Genomic DNA, 20,223 nt, shown 5'->3' on the forward strand with positions numbered 1-20,223 from the left:
TAGGGAAAGTGTTCCAACCCTTTTATCATTCTAGTTGCCCTTTTCTGCACTTTTCCCAATGCTATAATATCCTTTTAGAGGTGTGGTGACCAGAACTGTACACAGTACTCCAAATGAGGTCGCACCATTGATTTCTACAGGGGCATTATGATACTGGCTGATTTGTTTTCAGTTCCCTTCCTAATAATCCCCAGCATAGCGTTGGCCTTTTTTATTGCAGTCACACACTGTCTAGACATTTTCATTGAGTTATCTACTGCAACTCCAAGATCTCTCTCTTGGTCAGTCTCTGCCAGTTCGGACCCCATCAATGTCTATTTATAGGATTTTTGGCTCCAATGTGTATCACTTTGCACTTGGCCACATTGAGCCCCATTTGCCACATGGACGCCCATTCACCCATCTTCAACAGATCCATTTGGAGTGCCTCACAATCCTCCCTGGTTCTCAACACCCTGAAAAACTTCGTGTCATCTGCAAATTTAGCCACCTCACTGCTTACTCCCAACTCCAAATCATTAATAAACAAGTTAAAAAGCATTGGACCGAGTACTGATCCCTGTGGTACCCCACTGCTTACCACCCTCCACTGAGAAAATTGCCCATTTATACTCACTCTCTATTTCCTATTAATTAACCAGTTTTTGATCCACAAGAGGATTTGTCCTTTTATGTCATGACTATTGAACTTACTTAGGAGCCTTTGATGAGGAACTTTATCAAAAACTTTCTGAAAGTCAAGGTAAACAGCATCTATTGGGTCCCCCTTGTCCACATGCTTGCTCACCCCCTCTAAGAACTCTAAAAGGTTAGTGAGACAAGATCTTCCCTTACAGAACCCATGCTGAGTCTGCCTCAATAGTATTTGTTCATCAATGTTCCTACTAATTCTTTCCTTAATAAGGCTCACTTCAGGACTGTTGGGATTGGTAGAGCTCAGGGCTCTTCCACCTTCAGGGCTCTTTAAAAAGCTGTCCAAGGGTGAGACAGGGAGGAAGAGCCAGACCTCTCATGCTGTAAAGGAGGCTGAAGAGTGACCCAGCCCATATAAGGTTGTGCCAATTTCCAACAGTTCTTTCCTCCCTCTTCAGAGACTCACTAGGCCGTACCTGAGGGTCCACTCTCTGTTTTTTCTGTCTGTGTAGTGGGCGGCACATGAGGATCAGGACTCAAGAGAGCTCCCCACTCCCAAAGGTGCTCATTCTCAGTACCAGTTAGTACCATTATTAAAAAAAATACTTTTATACATCCTATTGTAAGGCAAGGAATTTGTATTCAGATTCTCATTCCACTTAACGTAATGAACAGCATCTAAGTCACTTCTTACAGGGGGAACATTTGAAAAACTACATCAGATAAAGATGAAAAGGAACAACTTGGTCTCTGGATCAGGATGGCATACACGGAACAAGCAATTCAAATATCAGACTATTGATTTTCTAACAAAAACATGCTTCTTTCTCAGAGGGTTGGAAGGTAGCCAATATAATACTAGTTTTAAAAGGGGATACAGAGGGAACAGAACATTACAGGCTCATTAGTTAAACTGATGAAAACATGATTAAAGTTAGACTTGTTAAGCATACGTAATAAAAAAATGCTAAGAGCCAGTTTGGTGTAGTGGTTAAGTGTGCGGACTCTAATCTGGGAGAACCGGGTTTGATTCCCCACTCCTCCACTTGCACCTGCTGATGTGACCTTGGGTCAGTCGCAAGCTCTGGCACAGCTGTCCTTGAAAAAGAGCAGTTTGTGTTAGAGTTCTCTCAGCCCCACCCACCTCACAGGGTGTCTGTTGTGGGGAGGGGAAGGGAAAGGAGTTTGTAAGCCGCTCTGAGACACCTTTGGGTAGTGAAGGGCTTGGTATAAATCCAATCTCTTCTCTTCTTCTTCTAAGAAAGAATCAGCTTGGATTCTACAAAAGAAGTTGTGCCTTATCAACCTATTAGAATTAATTCAACCATCAAATATATATGTAGAAAGAGGCAATCCAGTAGGTATTTCTAAAAAAGTTTTGGTAATCTTAGCAATCATAAAACAGGATGGATACTCTTATGAATAAGTACCTGATTTTTTTTAAAGAAGAAGAAGAGATTGGATTTACACCCCACCCTTCACTCAGAGTCTCAGAGTGGCTAACAAACTCCTTTCCCTTCCCCTCCCCGCAACAGACACCCTGTGAGGTAGGTGGGGCTGAGAGAACTCTTTTCAGAACTGTACTTGAGAGAACAGCTCTGACAGAACTATGGCTTGCCCAAGGTCATCCAGCAGCTGAAAGTGGAGGAGAGGGGAATCAAACCCGGTTCTCCCAGATTAGAGTCCATGCACTTAACTACTACACCAAACTGGCTCTCCAAACATACACCTTCCTTTAGCTGCAGGCCTACTTTGCAGAGATCCTATGGTCCACCACAAGGTATGCAGGTTCAAGTTGAGAACTTGGCTGCTGAACAGTCCCAGTTTGGGTTCTCCAACCAGGTCGCCAGTGTCAACTCCTGTAGACCTTCTACTAAGAAGTCTTATATGAGTAAACAGGTCCATTTTTCTGATTGGGCCAGGACACAGGGAGTTCAGACAGAGAATTGTCCTATTGCCCTGGTCTGGCGGTTCCCTTCCCTTAAGGTATGTTTAGCTGCTATATCTTCCTACCATGCCAAGATCCAGGACAAGATGCTGTTTTCTCACCCAGTGTCCAAGAGTTTTTTGAAGGGGTTGTTTGTTCCCTCCATAGCCACGTATAGTGCCACAGTGGTCCTTGTCAGTGGTTCTCTCCCAGCTCATGTTAGCCCAATTCAAACCTTTAGGGTCTTGTAGCTTGTGACTCTTTTCTTTCATGGTCACATTTTTGGTGGCGATCATGTCAGCCAGGAGAGTGGGAGAGTTGGCAGCTTTGAAGGCTGACCATCCATTTATTAAGTTCCAGACTAGCTATGTAGTTCTGAGACCCAGTTTACGTTTTTACCTCAGAATGTCTTTAGTTTCCATCTTGCTCAGGATATTGTCCTTCCAGATTTTTTTCCCATCCCCTGCCTTGGAGGCTGAAAACGCACTATATTCCTTAGATGTGAAGAGGTCTTTATTGTTTTACTTAGACAGAACAAAAGGCTTCCAGTAGTCCCCACATTTTTTTGTGTGCTACTCCTGTAGCTCAAGGGGGAGGTCAGCCTCAGCACAGACTTTCTAGATGGATGGCTTTGGCTATTTGGTTGGGGTATGAGCAAGCCAGTCTACCATGACCTCTTGAGATTTGGGTGCACACTGCATGGGCACAGGCAGTGTCAGCAGTGTTCCAGAGAGGCACTCCCTTGGAGGACATCTGCCGAGCACCGGCACGGTCATTATCGGACACCTTCATCAAGTATTCTGTGGACGTGATAAGGGGTTCAGTAGTTGGCAGAGTCTTGCCATACTCCTTGTTCCACTGAAACTCACCCCTCCTCCAAGGTAAGGAGCTCTGTAGATTCCCTATGTGGGTCTGCACAGACGACTGAAGATGAAAACAGGATTGCATTTACCTGTAACTGTTGATCATAGAGGTGTCTTCTGTGCAGGCACATATTCCCTTCCTCCTAACCCTCTGTGAGTTCATAGAATGCAGTTACATGCATAACCCTTCTTCACATTCTTCTTCTACATAGAGGCCCTTAAATAATAATAGGAGGACGTGGCATGTTTGTATAATCAGGGAAACCTGCAACTCTAGTCCCTTACAGGAAGGTGCAGTAATGAGCCAGTCATCCAAAAATGGGTAAACAGAACAACGTTTAGACCATAGGTGTGCTAATACAACGGGAACACCTTTAGAAAATAACAGTGGGGCAGTTGCCAGCTCAAACAGAAGGGCCATGTACTAGCAAGAAAAATGATTATATTTAAAGTGCAGGAACCGGCAATAACAGGGTGGATAGCTGTATTGAAATAAGCTTCCTGAAGGTCAAGTACACAAAACCAGCAGTTTAATGTTAACGGTTACAAGACTAAATCCAAAGACAACATTTTGAACTTCTTAATTTTCAGGGGAGAAATTAGATCCCTCAGATCCAGGATTGGCCTAAAGTCTCTATCTTTCTTGGGTACCAGGAAAAAATGTGAATAGAAAACTGTGAAGGGGTCTGAGTCAGGAACCCTCTGTACTATTCCCTTTTGGATAAGGGATGACATCTCCTGTTCCAACTCAGGCATGGAGAAATTCAGAGCCTGATCAGCAGGGGTGGCCATTGTCAAAACTCTAATTTATAACCCAAACTAACAATCGACAAAGCCCAAGTGTCATGAGTGACTTCCTGCCATTTGTCACTAAAAGCAGCTAACCTGTCTTTAAAGATGGTAGGTGGCTAGTCTATTACAGGATCGATTCAGAAAGAACATTATGGAGCCTCTTGTGGCTCATTAGGAAGTGGCTGATGTAAGCCCAAATGTCGAGCTTTATGATTGGACCTACACCTGCCCTGTGTCATAGACCCTGAAAAGGGCCGTTGTCTAGGATACTGTGATGAGCGAGGCTGCTGGTGCAAGTGCTGAGAGTATGGTGACTGTGATTGGTGGAATCTAGACATCTGCTGAGGCCTGTATGACGTGGTGGGATATGTTATGATGCCTAATGAACAATCCGTTTGCTTGTTCTTCTTGATTTCGGATAAAAGATCATCAGTTGATGAAGCAAATAGTGTCGTTCTCTCGAACAGGAGATCTTCCATCTTCTACTGGGTTTCAGGAAGGAGAGCTGAGAAGCGTAGCCAAGCATGCCTTCTCAGTAGGAGGATTGAAGCCATGGCCTTGGAGGAGGAGTCAGTGGTGTGTCTGTTTGCATTCATCAGTTGCTTGGATAGGCACAATGCTTCCACTTAGAGAAGTTTAGCCAGAGGCTTACTGTCTTCAGGCAGAAGCTCTACATAAGCAGCCATCTTTCCCCAGAGGAACAACTGGTATCCTCCCATAATTGCACTATAGTTGGCAATACCTAGGTTGAGCGAAGCAGAAGAGTAAACTTTTCTACTAACTGTATCGATTGTACGCCCATCTCTATCAGCTGGTGAGGAATGCGCACCTGTACGCTGTTTCATCTGCACATCCGCGGCTATGAGAGATGAAGCCAGAGGATGGCTGAATAAATAGGTATGACTTCTTGTTGCATCCTGTATAAATTCTACACCATTTTGGATGTGGCAACCAAGCTAGCTGTTTTTTGCCAGAGGGCCTTGGAGATGTTGGCAATACCCTCCAGGATAAGGGATTATACCAGGTGATACTGCGGTCTTGGGTTGCTGGAGGTCACACCTATATCCAACAATTTAACCATTCACATCATTTGCTTCAGGCCTTCAATACGTGACACTGGGTCAGGGCCCCTACAGTGTCATCAGGGAAAGGGTCCGATGGGAAGTCTGAGCCCAGACCAGAAGGGAAGTTAGCCCTCAAAACCTGCTCTTCCTCAGAATCCGAATGCCCCATAAGGGGGTGGAGAGAGACTGCAGGAGGATACCAAACTGGTGGACCCGCAGTGTCATGATTTCGTGAAAAGGGGTGCCTTGGTTCTGGAGGTGCTTTTCATGACTGGCAGTCATCCCATTCTTGAGGTCTAGGAGATGGGAAATAATAGGGGTAGCCTTGCCAAGGAGGCAGAGGAACAGAACTCTGCCACCATTCTAGGGAGGATGGCTCTGATGGTCGATTAGCTGCTGGAACCGCCAATGAGCCCTGGCCAGGCTCTATTTCCCATTGTGAGAATGAATGAGCCAGGGAGGCATGTGAAGAAGGCATTTGTGGTGGGGAGACCTCCCTCCGTTCAGTCGGAACCAAAGATGCTTTTGGCTGGAACTAAAGAGTTCAATGATTCCGGGAGTGGCATGATACTTCTCCTTATGTCTGGATTTGGAACGGGCTTTCTTAGGCAGGGGTTACAACATACAGCGTTCAGCTGAACGGGCAGGCAATCAGACCTGACACTCTTTCCCTGGAACCAATCGAACCGAGGCACTCGATGGTGGGCTCTCAAGTTGGTCAGTTCTAACTGGTGATTTCGAAGGCAAGGATTGATTGTGCTCTGCCAGGGTAGATGCTTTCACTGCTGCACTATTAGAGCAAAATAATGCTTTCTCCCATAAGCTTACCTTTAAGCGCACTGTTCAATATGAGCTGGCTTTCGGGGTAAATTGGAGGGAAATTTTGTATGTGGCTGTATTATGGGTCTCACCAAAGCAGAAAAGGCAAAGCAGGTGTTCATCTGAACAGGTCATTTTTGTACTGCACTGGGTACATTTTTTAAACAAAGCCTTCTGCGACATTTCCCAAAGAAGGGAGAGACCCCAGGAAACAAAGAAAACTTCAAGAAAACTCACAGCAATCAGAGCTGAAGAGAACATGTCCTTACAATATGGCAGCAAAGAAAGGATTGGGGGAAAGGGGAAGCTCCTCCCTGCAGAGCAAGTGACCGTTAGGTGGGAAGAGGACCTCTAATGAACTCTGCAGGGGAGGGCTACGCTTGGAGTATTAAAGAAATTCCAGAGTAGCTGTAAGAGAACCTCCAGTGGCTGGCCTGCATGAGCGCAGTCTCAATGTGGGATTGCACAGAAGACTGAAGATGAAACAAAAGTTACTGCTACATGGTGACAATTATGCACGAACAGTCACTGGTCATAACAACTAACTGAAACAACTCTTTCCAACAGCAGTATTGTAGCTCAGAGATGCTGCCTTACTTGCAGGGTAACCCCAACAACAGGGTACCCCACTTCTGACCTGAACCAGAGACCCATAGAACCAGGCCAAAGAGAACACTCCTGACCTGTGCTAAAGAGCTAGCCAAAGCTCTGCAAAGGGTTTCAGGCTAAGGTTGCACAAGGCACCCTCAAGGGCAATCTCCAATCCCCCTCCACCCAGCAAAGGTATGCATATGGAATGACAGCAAGTTCCTTCAGATAAAGTATCTGCATTCTCAAAGCAATTCAGGAGATGTCTGGCAAACCTCCTCTGTCTCCATATCCCCACGTAATCCCCTTTGTGTGATACCTGTGCCGATCTGGAAACCTTTTGTCTCAACATCTACCCTTCCTGTCCCCTCCCTCAGGATACCAAGCAAAACTGATCAAATATTAAATCATTAACAATTCTTCCTGACAGCTGTCAGAGACCCTCTCACATTTTGACCTTTATTGGCATAAAAATGCTGATAAATTACAATCAAGAATAAACACAAAGGTCTAATAGATGATAAGAACAGAAACATAAAACAGTTGATTGAGATGGTGACCAATAATACAGATTAAATATGTATTTAAATCAATAAAACATCAGAAACAAATAGGAAAAATAGGCATCCAACAATTAAGATATAGTGATGTGTTTGGACTTAATTTTATAAGATTCTGCTAAAAATTTGGCAACACATGTAGTGATTTGAGAGTTGACATCATCTAAAAGATAAAGTAAAATGTTTACCTTAACAAAGACATTATGCTGGAGGTATTTAGAAAAGAACTGTTTACGTTGTAAAGGATGGAGGGGACACTTTAAAATGATATGGAATAACGAATCAAGAGTACCTAACTCACATGGACAAAACCTATTTTGAGAAGGTGTTTGCCTAAATCTACCAAAAAGGACTACCGATGGAAAAGCATTTAAACGGGCCAAAGTAAAGGCTCAGTGCTGGAATGGGGAATCCAAAATGGAAAAATAGTGGGGCATCATTCCATGCCTTTGATATATACCTAAATTAGCTGTGGAACAGATGGGGGTGCGAAGGGAACACTTTTTGTAATTCATGATCCATAAGCCTTAGTTGGATTGTACAGGGGGATATCAGAGACCCATTTCCCCCTTTTGTCTAAGCCTGGGAACCCATTCAACCTACTCCAGTAAGACCATCAATGGTCATTAAACCCATCAAGTCCTGGTCCGGGACACCATTCCCCAAATTCCTATAAAAATAGAGAGTAAGCCCCACTTCAGTGTGCACTCTGAGGGTGCCTACTATAGGGTACACTCGCAAAGCCTCTACTTTGGGTCTCTTCTCTTAGTGTGAAACGCTGGCTGTTTGCACTTTCTTGGCTGGAATATAATATAATATTACCTACCCCTATAGCTGATCTTTAACATCTCTATCATCACCTCTTTATTTCTTAGTTCTGGACTGCATGCACATTTTGATTGCTTAGCGTGTATGTAAGCAGGGATATTCTCTAATAAAACTATTAAACACTCTTCAAATCTGGAGTCTTAATACTGAACTGGACCTTTGAATATAAAGGTGTGCAATCTCTTGTACCTTTCTGGCCTCCTCTGTCTCATAGCTAATTTCCCCCAATATCAAGACAGGCCATTTGTGGTAACAGTATGTGTCAGAATACTAGCTGGTGATTGCTATAAATATCAACTGTTAAATGCTGAAAGCCTCCCAACCTTTACCATATTGACAGAACGTGAACGTTGCTGGTCAAAATGGAATGACGCTGTAGATGTGAAAACAAGACAATTGGGCTTACGGAAGACAGAGAACTTAACCAAAAGAAGACAAACTTTACTCACAGAAAAGTTGCTCCAAAATGATTGGGATGCTCTTCAAACAGATGTTAGACGAAAATGCTCCCCACTTCATCTAGGAATTACATATTTCACCAAATTTGACCTGCCTCTTTACTTAAACATGTTGAACATTCCAGAACTGAGACGGTCATACATGATTGCATGATGCAATGCGTTTCCAACAGCCCAGATGAAGGGCCGTTTTCTCAAGACCCCTCTGGACCAGCGCTATTGTGACTGCCCTTTGACAGAACTTAACTCAGCATGTCATGTTTTCTTCTACTGTCCAAATCATGCAGGAGCAAGAGAAAGATTCCTAAGAAAATGGCTGTTGAAATATTAATATTTTCCTGATGCACAAAGATTAAGACTACTTCTGAGCAGCCTCTGCAAAAATTGCATCGTGGATGTGGCAAATTTTTGTTTTATTGTTTTTTAAACTCTTAATTAAAAAAAAATTAAATGGTGCATGGCTTTGAACTAGCTTGTGATGCCTCCATGTCCTGCTTGTGTAATCATTGTTGCAAATCGAATGCTGAATGAGACTGATATTTGATCTGATGCTGCAGGACTTTGCTTATGTTCTTACTAGTATGATTTCATATGAAGTATGCAGCAGTTGAGTCTCAAGGACCCCAGCACACTCTAAGAGGTCATTTGCAGCCATTAATTTAGACATTTTGCGACATGGGAGAAAATAATTGATCTATATTTCCTTAAGTCATCAGTTATGCACACCAGTGAAACTTCTAATTTTTAAATCAATTTGTGTATACCTGAAAAAAAATGGGGGGAATAAACACAAACTGAGCTTCAAAGAACTATTTGGGTATGCCCAGTAGGAGGTTTTTTTTGTCTTTTTGACAGCAACTCTCCCACCCACCCCCTTCACACATTGCTTTTAAAAGTCTTTTCAGTTTTGAAACAGGTTTGTCACATGGTCACAAGGATTGCTCTTTCAGAAACCCTGGATACATGGAAGTAATCACACAAATCTTCAGATTCTGGACATAGGTTTTAATGTGTCCACCAAACAGATTTTTGTTTTAGCCCTTGAATACTGTGCATAAGTTAACCAGTGAATGATTAATGATGATTAATAAAATAAGAACAGCCTTCCTGGATTGGGCCAGTGGTTCACCTTGTCCAGCAACCTGTTCCACACAGTGGTTAACCAGTTACTCTGGAGGGCCAACAACAGGGGTTTAAGACCAAGACCCTTCCCTGATGCTGCCTCCCAGCACTGGTGTTCAGAGGATTACTGCCTTTGAATGTGGAGGTTTTCTTTAATCACAATGGCTAGTCGTCACCGATAGACCGATCCTTCATAAAACTGTCTAATCCCCTTTTAAAGCCATCTGTGCCTGTGTTCATCACTACAGTGAATTCCACATTTTAATCACTCGTTGAATAACAAACTATTTTCTTTTGTTTGATTAATTAATTAATTACATTAAAGTGTAAACAATGGACTTGCATTAAGAAAGCTCAGTGAAACAGTATCAGAAAGCACAATCTTGATAAACATTCTGCATAGAAAACTTAGCTATGTTCAAGATTTTGTACACCAGCTTTTACAGAGAGGATAAAATCAAAGTAAAAGAATTAGTCAAGGCTTCAAGTCAGGTGAGGGAGTAGTCTCCTGTGTTTTGCTTTGCTAAGTGTTTTATACAGTTTTAAATTGTGTCTATTTAGTAAAAGAATTAGTGAGCTGCACATATGGGGGGGGGACTTACCAAATTCTTTAGGCACAGTAATTGAATAATGACAAGTCTGCCCAGCAGTGTAATTATGAGGGTAATTTGGTGATAAAACCACACCATCTGATCCGATATACTGGCCTCCACAGGGAGCTGGTGAAAAAGAAAAGAAAAACACAGAGACATACATTTAATGAGGGAGGGAAGTGTAAAAAAAGCTGCTGAAAATTCTGTTGACATTTTATTAAACATTTTAATTGTTTTATTTATTTATTTGATTTATCTACCACCCTCCCCCCAATTTGGGGCTCAGGCCAGTCAACAACAACTATAAATACAATTCCAATAAATATGATAAATATACACACATAATATTTTTTTAAAAACAGTAAAAGGAGCACTATCAAAGCAGATGGTATTAAATATTCCATATCCTTCTCTGGAAGGGAGGAGACAGGGAGGCCAGGCCTGATGTCAACCATTGATGTCTTGAACCATAGGCCTGGTGGAACATCTCTGTCTTACAGGCCCTGCAGAACTGCATTATGTCCCACAGGGCCCGGATGTTATTAGGTAGAGAGTTCCACTAGGCTGGCACCAGGGCCAAAATGGCCCTGGCTCTGGTCAAGGACAGCTGGACATCCTTCAGGCCAGGGATGGGTCAGGAAGTTCTTGTCTCCCAAGAATGTGGAGTGCCTCAAGGGGCGGTGCTATCCCCAATGTTATTCAACATCTACATGCACTCCCTTGCCCAGATTGCCCAGAGCTGTGGGCTGGAATGTCACCAGTATGTGGATGACACCCAGCTCTATCTGATGTTGGGCGGTCAGTCTGGCTCCAGACCAGAAGATCTGGACCAGACGTTACAAGCCATGGCTGGCTGGCTTAGACTGAGCCAACTGAAACTGAATTTGATGAAGACAGAGGTCCTGTGCTTGAGTCAGGGAAATCCAGGGGTAGGGATCCCACTCCCAACCTTCGATGGGGCACCACTGGTGCCAGCGCCAGAGGTTAGAAGCTTGGGAGTGCTCTTGGATGCCACCTTAACAATGGAGACCCAGGTAGCAGCCACTGCCAAGTCGGCCTTTTCCCATCTTCGGCTGATTAGGCAGCTGGTTCCCTTCCTCGAACGCAACGATTTAGCAACAGTGATCCATGCGATGGTCACCTCGAGATTAGACTACTGTAATGCTCTCTACATGGGGCTGCCCTTGTGGAAAATCCGGAAGCTTCAGCTAGTGCAGAATTCCGTGGCCAGGCTTCTGATGGGCTTCCCCATGAGGGAACACATCTGGCCTGTCCTGAAGGCATTGCACTGGCTGCCCATAGCATACCGGGTTCACTTCAAGGTGCTGGTTCTTACCTTTAAAGCCCTTTATGGCCAGGGTCAGACATACCTGAGGGACCGCCTTTCACCATATATACCCCAGAGAGCACTTCGATCAGGGTCACAACACCGACTGGCCCTACCAGGTCCCAAGGATGCCAGTCTGGCTGCAACCAGGGCCAGGGCTTTCTCGGTGGTGGCTCCACACTGGTGGAATGAGCTCCCGGAAGAGATTAGGGCCCTGCAGGACCATTTACAGTTCCGCCGGGCCTGCAAGATGGAGCTCTTCCACCAGGCTTTCAACTAGGAGCTGCCACTACCATCTCCATCATTATTACCATCACCTTAACAACAATAAAAGTTTGGTGCCTGGTCTATTACTGACAGCTTGAGCTCTCTGACTGTATTTAGGAAAGACCAATGTGCTGTATACCAAGTTAATATATAGAATGTATAATGCCATCTATATGATATTATAACTGCTAGCACTTTGATATTAATGTAATATTGTTTTAACAAATTGTTTTAAATGTCTATGATATTGATTGTTATTATGTTTGTATCGTGTAAGCCGCCCTGAGCCTACGTCGGCAGGGAGGGCGGGGTACAAATTTGATTAAACAATCAAACAAACAAACAAATAAATAAATAAATAATGCCTTTTGGGGGGTATATAGGGAGAGATGGTCCCGTAGATATGCTCGTCCCAGACTGTTTAGGGCCTTGAAAGTCAGTAACAAAACCTTGAATCTGATCCAGTACTCAACTTGGAGCCAGTGCAGCTGGTAAAGCACTGGTTGGATATGTGCTGTCAATGGGGTCCCTGTAAGGACCCACATCACTGCATTCTGGACAAGCTATAGTTTCTGGGTCAGTCTCAAGAGCAGCCCTGCACAGAACACATTACAGTAGTCTAGCCCAGAGATAACCGTTGTGTGGATTACTGTGGCTAAGTCAGGACAGGACAAGAAGTGGGCCAATTGCCTGATCTGACACAGCTGTAAAAACACCAGTCTGGCAATGTTTGTGACCTGGGCCTCCGTAGATAAGGAGGCATCCAGGTACACACTCAGGCTCCAGGTGGTTCGTACCACTGTTAGAGGTACACCATCAAGAGCCGGGAGTTGGCACTCTAATCCCACACCTCCTCTGCTCAGCCACAGAACCTCTATTTTTAAAGGATTCAGTTTCAACTGGCTATGCTTCAACCACTTAGCTATGGCCTCCAGCCCTTCAGCCAAAACAGATGGGGTGGTATCCAGTCAGCTGTCCTTCAACAGATACAGCTGGATGTCATCAGCATACTGATGGCAACCCAGCCTGAAACTCTGCACCAGCTGGACAAGACGGTACATATAGGTATTAAATAGCATCAGAGAGAGGATCACCCCTTGAGGGACCCCACATACTAGAGGGTGTTGGGGTGAAACCTCTTCTCCTAGCACCACCCTCTGTCCCCAACCAAGGAGAAATGAGGTAAGCCACTTCAAGGCCACCTCACAAACTCTTATGTCAGCGAGGTGGTGGGTCAACAGACTGTAGTCAACCATGTCGAACATTTATTTATTTCATTAGATTTTTACCTCACCCTCCCAGCAAGGCCGGCTCAGGGTGGCTTACAGCACACTATAAAACAATACAATATAATGATTCACTGTCAGATCTAATTATAACAGCAGCTCCAACGCACCGTGATCCAGCTTTCTGTGAAGATTGTCTGTGAGGGTGACCAACACCATCTCTGTCCCATGTCCAGGGCGAAAACCAGACTGGAATGGGTTCAAGGCCTCAGCATCATCCAGGAAACTCTGTAGCTGTTCTACCACTGCTCTTTCAATTACCTTACCCAGAAATTAAAGATCTGAGATTGGGTGGTAATTGGAAGGATCTGAGGGATGCAAAGATGGTCTCTTCAAGAGTGGTGTTACCACAACCTTTTTTAATCCCCCTGAACTAAGGGACAGATTGATAATGTCCCCCAAGGGGCCCCGTACTCCACCACCACCGGCTTTCACCATCCACGATGGGCATGGATCCAAGAGGCAAGTGGTTGGCTTAACAGTACCCAAGATCCTGTCAATGTCAGCCTGGGAGAGATGGCTGAAGTGAACACTGAATCCAAAGGCGACTAAGGGGCCTCCAGTTTGCATACTATATCAATATTGGCAGGCAGGTCAAAGAGGAGTGACAAGACTTTATCCACGAAAAAGCTCGCAAAGACCTCACAGCTAATAGCCAATTTACTAGTATTTTGACCTCTCAGTGAGAGAAGTTAAAGAAGTTAAAGACTGGATTGTCCTAAAGAATTGTGCAGGGCAAGAGCTAGCAGATGCAATGGAGACTGTAAAAAATTCCCTTTTAGCAGCCTTCACCACCAAATCCTAGGTTTTCATAAATGATCTATAAGATGTTTTGCAGCTTTTTCATGACACCACTGCCAAACACACACTAGCCTTCTAAGCTCCTGCTTCATCCCTCTAAGCTCCATGGTATACCGTGGGACTAAGTTGGAGTGGGGTGAAGAGGGCATTGGGAAGCAATCTCACTGATGGCTTCAGAGAGTTGGGTATTCCAGTCCTCTATCAGCTCATCCAATGAGTCGTTGGTAGGTACTGGATCCTGCAGAGCACTCTGGAAATCAATTGGATCCATTAGTCTCCACGGGTAAGCATAAATTGGCTTGCCACCTAGACGGGGCGGAGGTGGAACACTCAGCTGGGCCTTCAGGGCATAGTGTTCTAATCATGGCACCCTATCAACAGCAGTCAGATCCATATCAATCCAGTGTGTGGCCTGCTCCCACTGCTGCTATGGAAGTCACCAGGTCCAACGCCTGTCTGCTGGTGGCATTGTCAGCATGGACATTGAAGTCCCCAAGAATTATTAGCCTCGGGAGCACCAAGGCCCAGCTCACTGCCACCTCCAGCAGGCTTGGCAGGCTGTCTGCTGGTGTGCAAAGCGGTTGGTACACCAGCCAGATAGCCAAATTCTCCTCAGTACCCCACACCAGGTCAACACAATCCATTCCAAGGATCTTTAGAGTGGTGAGTGCCCTGAAGGAGAGCGACTCTCGGATGAGTATTGCCACCCCCCCTTCCTTATCAGGTCTGAGACTGATGGAGGACTGAGAAACTGGGGGGGGGGGAGCTCTTTCAAGGTGACTGTCTCGCCCTCCCTGGCCCAGGTCTCAGTCACACATGCCAGGTCCACTTTTTAATGTACTTCATTGGAAGAGATTAAAGGCTCAGAACCACCTTCCTCCCCTACTGCTGCAGTAAAATGGCATAAAGGGCCTATCTAGCTTCTCTCCCACTGCCCAAGACTGGAAAGAATATAGTCCTTTGTTTTTCTTCAAATCTCTTGCCCTATAAGTGGAACCAGAATGTGCCCAAAAGAGCTCAAAACCACCCTTTATGTTCAACAGCTTACATCTCTCCTTGCTATGACAGCTTGTGGATCATGCCCTATCCTTTGGATTACTGTGGAGTATTTGCTACCTGGATAACTGGACTTATGTTTTCCAAAAAATGGAACCTTGCCGAACTTACACAGATAGGTAGCTATTCCCCACCCACCACATTACCCTTGGTCTTCCTCTTTGGCCTCTTGCCTTTTTATTATGCATGTGCTTGTGGTCAGAATATCTGGCTATGAACATGGTTTTCCAGTATGAGGTATTCTGATTTAATTCTTGGAATTCTATTTATTGCTTGAGTTTGCTAATTATCTATCCTGAAGACCTGCATTATTTCCCTTAATAAACAATAGCCACTTTCACACACACTAAATAACACACTTTCAATCCACTTTCAGCACAACTTGCAACTGGATTTTACTGTGTGAAATGGCAAAATCCGCTTGCAAACAGTCACTGGTGGATTGAAACTGCATTATTTAGCATGTGTGAAAGTGCCCTTCTTTTCTGATTTCACTCTGTCCTGTTTTTGACATTACTTCCATGCTTTTACCAAAAGTTCACCATTTGGTCCACAGATCCTGTATAGCCATTTGTGTGGGTCACAGCTTGCACGGGAGGGAGTTCATTTAAACAAAATGTAGCACCTATCCTAGCAGTTCCTTTTATCACTGACCTGAGAAGCAATGGAAGGAGGGTTAATTTCCTTAATCTATCTAGACTGTTTCAGTTTGTATTTGGGCTAAAATGAGAAATGGTCCACATTAACACTGGCATGTGTCTCCTTGACCATATACAATAACACTTGGATTATATGAAATATTTGTTTACACAAATCTAAGTTACATTTTCTGTTGCACCAACCAGTAGTCAATAAAACCATGTCCACCAGGCCAATCACCCAGCAAAATGTAAAACAGCAGATAATAAGCTTTTAATTATTACATCAAATAGTTCAGAGGTCTAGAAGTGCCTTCCTGAATAATAAAGGCTTCATTTAGTTTAAAAAAAAGCATAAGGGAAATGATCATGTGATTTATCCCCAAGAGAAAGTTCTAAAATATGGGCCCCACTTTAATAAAAGGGCAATTCTGCACTGGCTTTTCCCTCTGTTGTTTTACCAAAGGTGCAGCTCAAAACCACATTCAAATATTCCAGGGCAATGCCATACTGACTGTGAAGTCACCCCCGAATGGCCATTAATCTATGCAGAAGGTACCATAAAACACAATGATCAAAGAAAATGAAAGCAACATGCAGTGTAGAGGGTACCATAAAATCCAATGATCAAAGAAAGTGAAAGTGGGCATGCAATGCAGAGGGGAATTTCTGTTCCAATGTGGGTTTGGTAAAACAATGGAGGGAAAGGCCAATGCAGAATCGCCCTTAGATACAATAAAAGCCCAGGACTAAAAGTAAGCACAAGAACTACCAATTGAACCATTAATCTTGGCAGCCAGTGCAGTTGAACTAAAGCAAATGAAAAATGTTCTGTATGGGTGATCTCCATTTTATAAAAGAGCTGTAATTCAGGAAAACTAAGATCATGGCATCCGGCTCCACCACAACTTGGCAAACAGAAGGGGAAGTCATGGAAGCAGTGACAGAATTCATGTTCCTGGGATCCAAGATCACTGCAGATGGTGACTGCAGCCATGAAATTAAAAGACGCCTGATCCTTGGGAGGAAAGCGATGGCAAACCTAGACAGCATAATAAAAAGTAGAGACATCACCCTGCCAAAAAAAATCAGTATGGCCGAAGCAGTGGTATTCCCAGACTCCATGGGTTTTTACTCAAGAACCCTCTTCAGCAACTTTTAAAAGGTCATCGGGATAAGATTTTCTGCTGCTCACAGAAAGCTGGCGGCATCAACCACATAGTAATGAGTTTCTGGAAATTAACTTCACAACCATAAAAACAATGGTGATACTATGATAGATCTTGTAAAATTACTTTTAATTAGACTTACATGCATTTATTTAATAACTAAGCAATGCAATAGTCCTGCACAGTAAAATACTATTTAATATTTGGTAAGTAAAAAGGTGGAATAGTCTAACACCCTATGAAATACCAAGTCAGTTAGTTAACATTTTTGAACATATAACAAATCTGGGCAGTGGCTCTTTGTATTAGCAAGTTAATTGGCACCTGAAATTAAGTCGCTTATCCCCAGATTTTTTTAATGCTGTTTTTTAATTTTTTTTAATTATTGCATATGGATAGATATGCTTTGGATACTCCCCCCACAAGCTAATATCTATTAAAACAAATGAGGAACAATGTTCCCAAATGCTAGCATCAAAAATAATATAGCAGCTACCATGAAACTTAACAATTCATAAAATCCTATTCTCATGAAAACTGCATATCCTTTTCTTTCTTTCTTTTTGCAGAAAAAAGTCCTGGATCCTTTGAATGACACACAAATAAAACAGGAGGATTTGCAAATCCCTAATCTGAAGCTCAAAAATCATTTTATAACTGTATGATTTTATAAACATATGCTTTTTGGAACAACAGATTCCAAATGCATGAAAATTTACTCATATTATTTGAACCTATGAAGTCATCTAAACAATCATGTCATTATATGACTGCAAGGGTGAATAATTCCACTAAATATCTATAGTTTAGAGAAGTACACTTAGATAATTGCTCATTATTTCCATATCTCCTTTGACTTCCAGTAATATCAGAAACCATGTAGCCTTTTCTACAAAAATAAATGAAAGAAAACAGAAAACAATGAAGACAGCCACTCAAACAAACAAACAGTGGGGAGAAGGCAGAAGAGTGAGAAGAAGTAAATAAATTTAAAACCAGGGTGAAAAATCCTTAAATGATGATGAACATCCACATACACTACTCTGTTCTGCAAATTATCACCACTACTACAATTATTATAAATAATTATTATGTGTTGAATACTATGACTCTCTTCTATTAAGGCTGCATCCACATGGAGCTTATTCTCCATTTTGGCTTCCAAATGGCAGCATTTTTTCATGGGGGGACACAATCGCATAACATTATCCTCCAATTGTCCACTAATCATAGAAATAAATTGACTATTTTATAGTTAGAGATATACAGTATGTTTTTTTCGCCATAGCCTGTGTTCCGTTTTATCAGCCTCACTGTGACTAGCTTTCCACCGCTTAAAGGAATCCTTTTTATTTTCATCTTGCCTATTTTCTCTCGGAAATTTCCCATTTTCAGTAATATCCTTATACACAATAAAAGTACATTAACATTAGGATTCCCCAGGGATCTGTTTGGAGATCATTGATATTTACTTATTCACCAATGACTAAGGAACAAGCAATGAAACAGCCAAGTTTTCAAGAGACACCCAATTATTCAGTATGGTACAATCCCACACAACCTGTGAAATGCTTAAAAATTATCTCTTGAAAACATGGGTGACTAGGAAATAGAATGACAAATGAGATTCTATGTAAGTGCAAAGTGATGCACTTCAAATAGACCTATGCACATTGATGGGGCCTAAATTAGCCGTCACTACTCAGAAAAGAGATCTTGGGGTCACAGTAGAAAGCTTGTTGAAATGATTCACTCAGCATGTTGCAGCAGTGAAAAGGAAAATTTGATGTTAGGATTATTAGGAAAGAGACTAAAATAAAACAACCTCTGCATCTTTAAAAAAAAACCCAACATCAACCAGAAAATATCCCCCCCAAACAGGCCATCCCACAAAGGGTAGGACACAACACAGCCAGTTGTTGGGCAGAGGAGGATGGATCACTTGTGTTTGTGTGTAGGTGCCAGATTATTAACTTCAACTTAACTTTAAACACTTGAGGTAACCAATGAAGTTGTTTCAGAATTGCTGTAGTATTTTCATATTGGCTTATTCCATTATTTGGCAGACAGCCACGCTTTGTACATGTCTGGCATCTGTTGACAGAATGACAGATATCAAGAGTATTGTTGATCTGATCTAGTAATGAAATCCTTACATAGAATGTTTTTGAGAAGAACTTTTCTCCCTAGGGATGGGCATAAACTGGTTCCTGAGTCAAAATTCATCATGAACTTGGCTCAGTTCGGAGTCCCCAAACCAAGGTTTGGGGAAGGTGCCTTCCTTGAATATTTACCGGACTTTTGTCCGGTTTGGCTGTTTGGTCCATTTAAACCTACCAGCTGAGCAGCATGGGTCTGCAGCTCACCTGTTAGGTTCAAATGGCTTTGAGCCATTTTAGCAGTGGGTTTCGCTTCTTCCCACTTGGAAGTCGGGTAAAGCGAAACAGACTGTTGAAATGGCTCACAACCATTTAAACCTAACAGCGGGGTGGATCTGCCCATCAGCTGTTAGGTCTAAATGGCTGCAAGCTATTAGTTTCGCTCTGCCCTGCTTTGAAGCTGGGTGAAGCAAAATAGACAGGTTCAATGGCTGACAGTCATTTAACCCTTCCCAGGCAACCCCACTTGGCTGGTTCAGTTTGGGGCATTTTTGGTTTGGTTCAGGAACTGCCCTGAACCCCAAACCAGAATTTTTAGGTTTGTGTCCATTTCTTTTTCTCCCACTGCTTGCTATTAATCCTTTAATTTTTCATAGCCATGTTCCATATGCTACAAAACATAGAAGAGATGTGAGTAGTAGTGGGCTCCTTGCCATTCATTTTCACTGGCACTGAATATTTTCATCCAAAGGAGGATAAGCAGTTTTGATACATGAGTTTTGAAATTCTTGAACCATTATTATGCACAACTGGCTTTATTCTCAATTTAAAACACATATTTAAATGCTGCTGAATATGATTCACCATTCTAAAACACAGCTGTAATGACACTGTGAATCACCGCTGCGTAAACTGGCTTAATAGCACAATGGTGAATTGCCACTTTCTTCCCCCTCACTGGCCTGCAAAGACAATGTGCAAACCCATTGCTTACTTTGGACATTTTTTAAAATTTGCTTTGAGAACACAAAACCACAAATATTCACTATATTCCTACATATTACAGATCAGAAAGGCATGTATGGGCAGTGCAAACTGTCATTCAATTTGCTTCTGTGAAGAAATGCAGTTTTTATCCTGGAAGGTTTGAGATAAACAAAGTCTCCCCTTTGTTTCTTAACAGCGCCCCCCCCCCCCGGGCAGAGAACAGGCTGGGTAGGAGGAAGTCTGTCAATGACTTTCCTGGCCCATCTCAACTACCCCTTAAGAAATGCTAATGGGTCTAGCTACAGACAATGGAATGGCCAAGCTCCCCCCTTCTCCTAGCAAGCTC

At 43.0% G+C, this 20,223-nt stretch overlaps 1 protein-coding gene across 1 annotated transcript in view; it reads right to left on the reverse strand.

Annotated features, from left to right (window-relative positions):
- LOC107122710 (CUB and sushi domain-containing protein 1-like) overlaps window positions 1-20,223 on the reverse strand; it is a gene marked incomplete at both ends in the record, with an annotated part of 269,905 nt that overhangs the window by 209,782 nt on the left and 39,900 nt on the right. Inside the window, 1 exon segment of the mRNA XM_015425844.1 lies at window positions 10,257-10,373. Coding sequence (XP_015281330.1) covers window positions 10,257-10,373 — 117 coding nt within the window.

The sequence above is a fragment of the Gekko japonicus genome, unplaced genomic scaffold, assembly GCF_001447785.1.
Source record: "Gekko japonicus isolate JY-2015 unplaced genomic scaffold, Gekko_japonicus_V1.1 scaffold2349, whole genome shotgun sequence".
NCBI lineage: Eukaryota > Metazoa > Chordata > Lepidosauria > Squamata > Gekkonidae > Gekko > Gekko japonicus.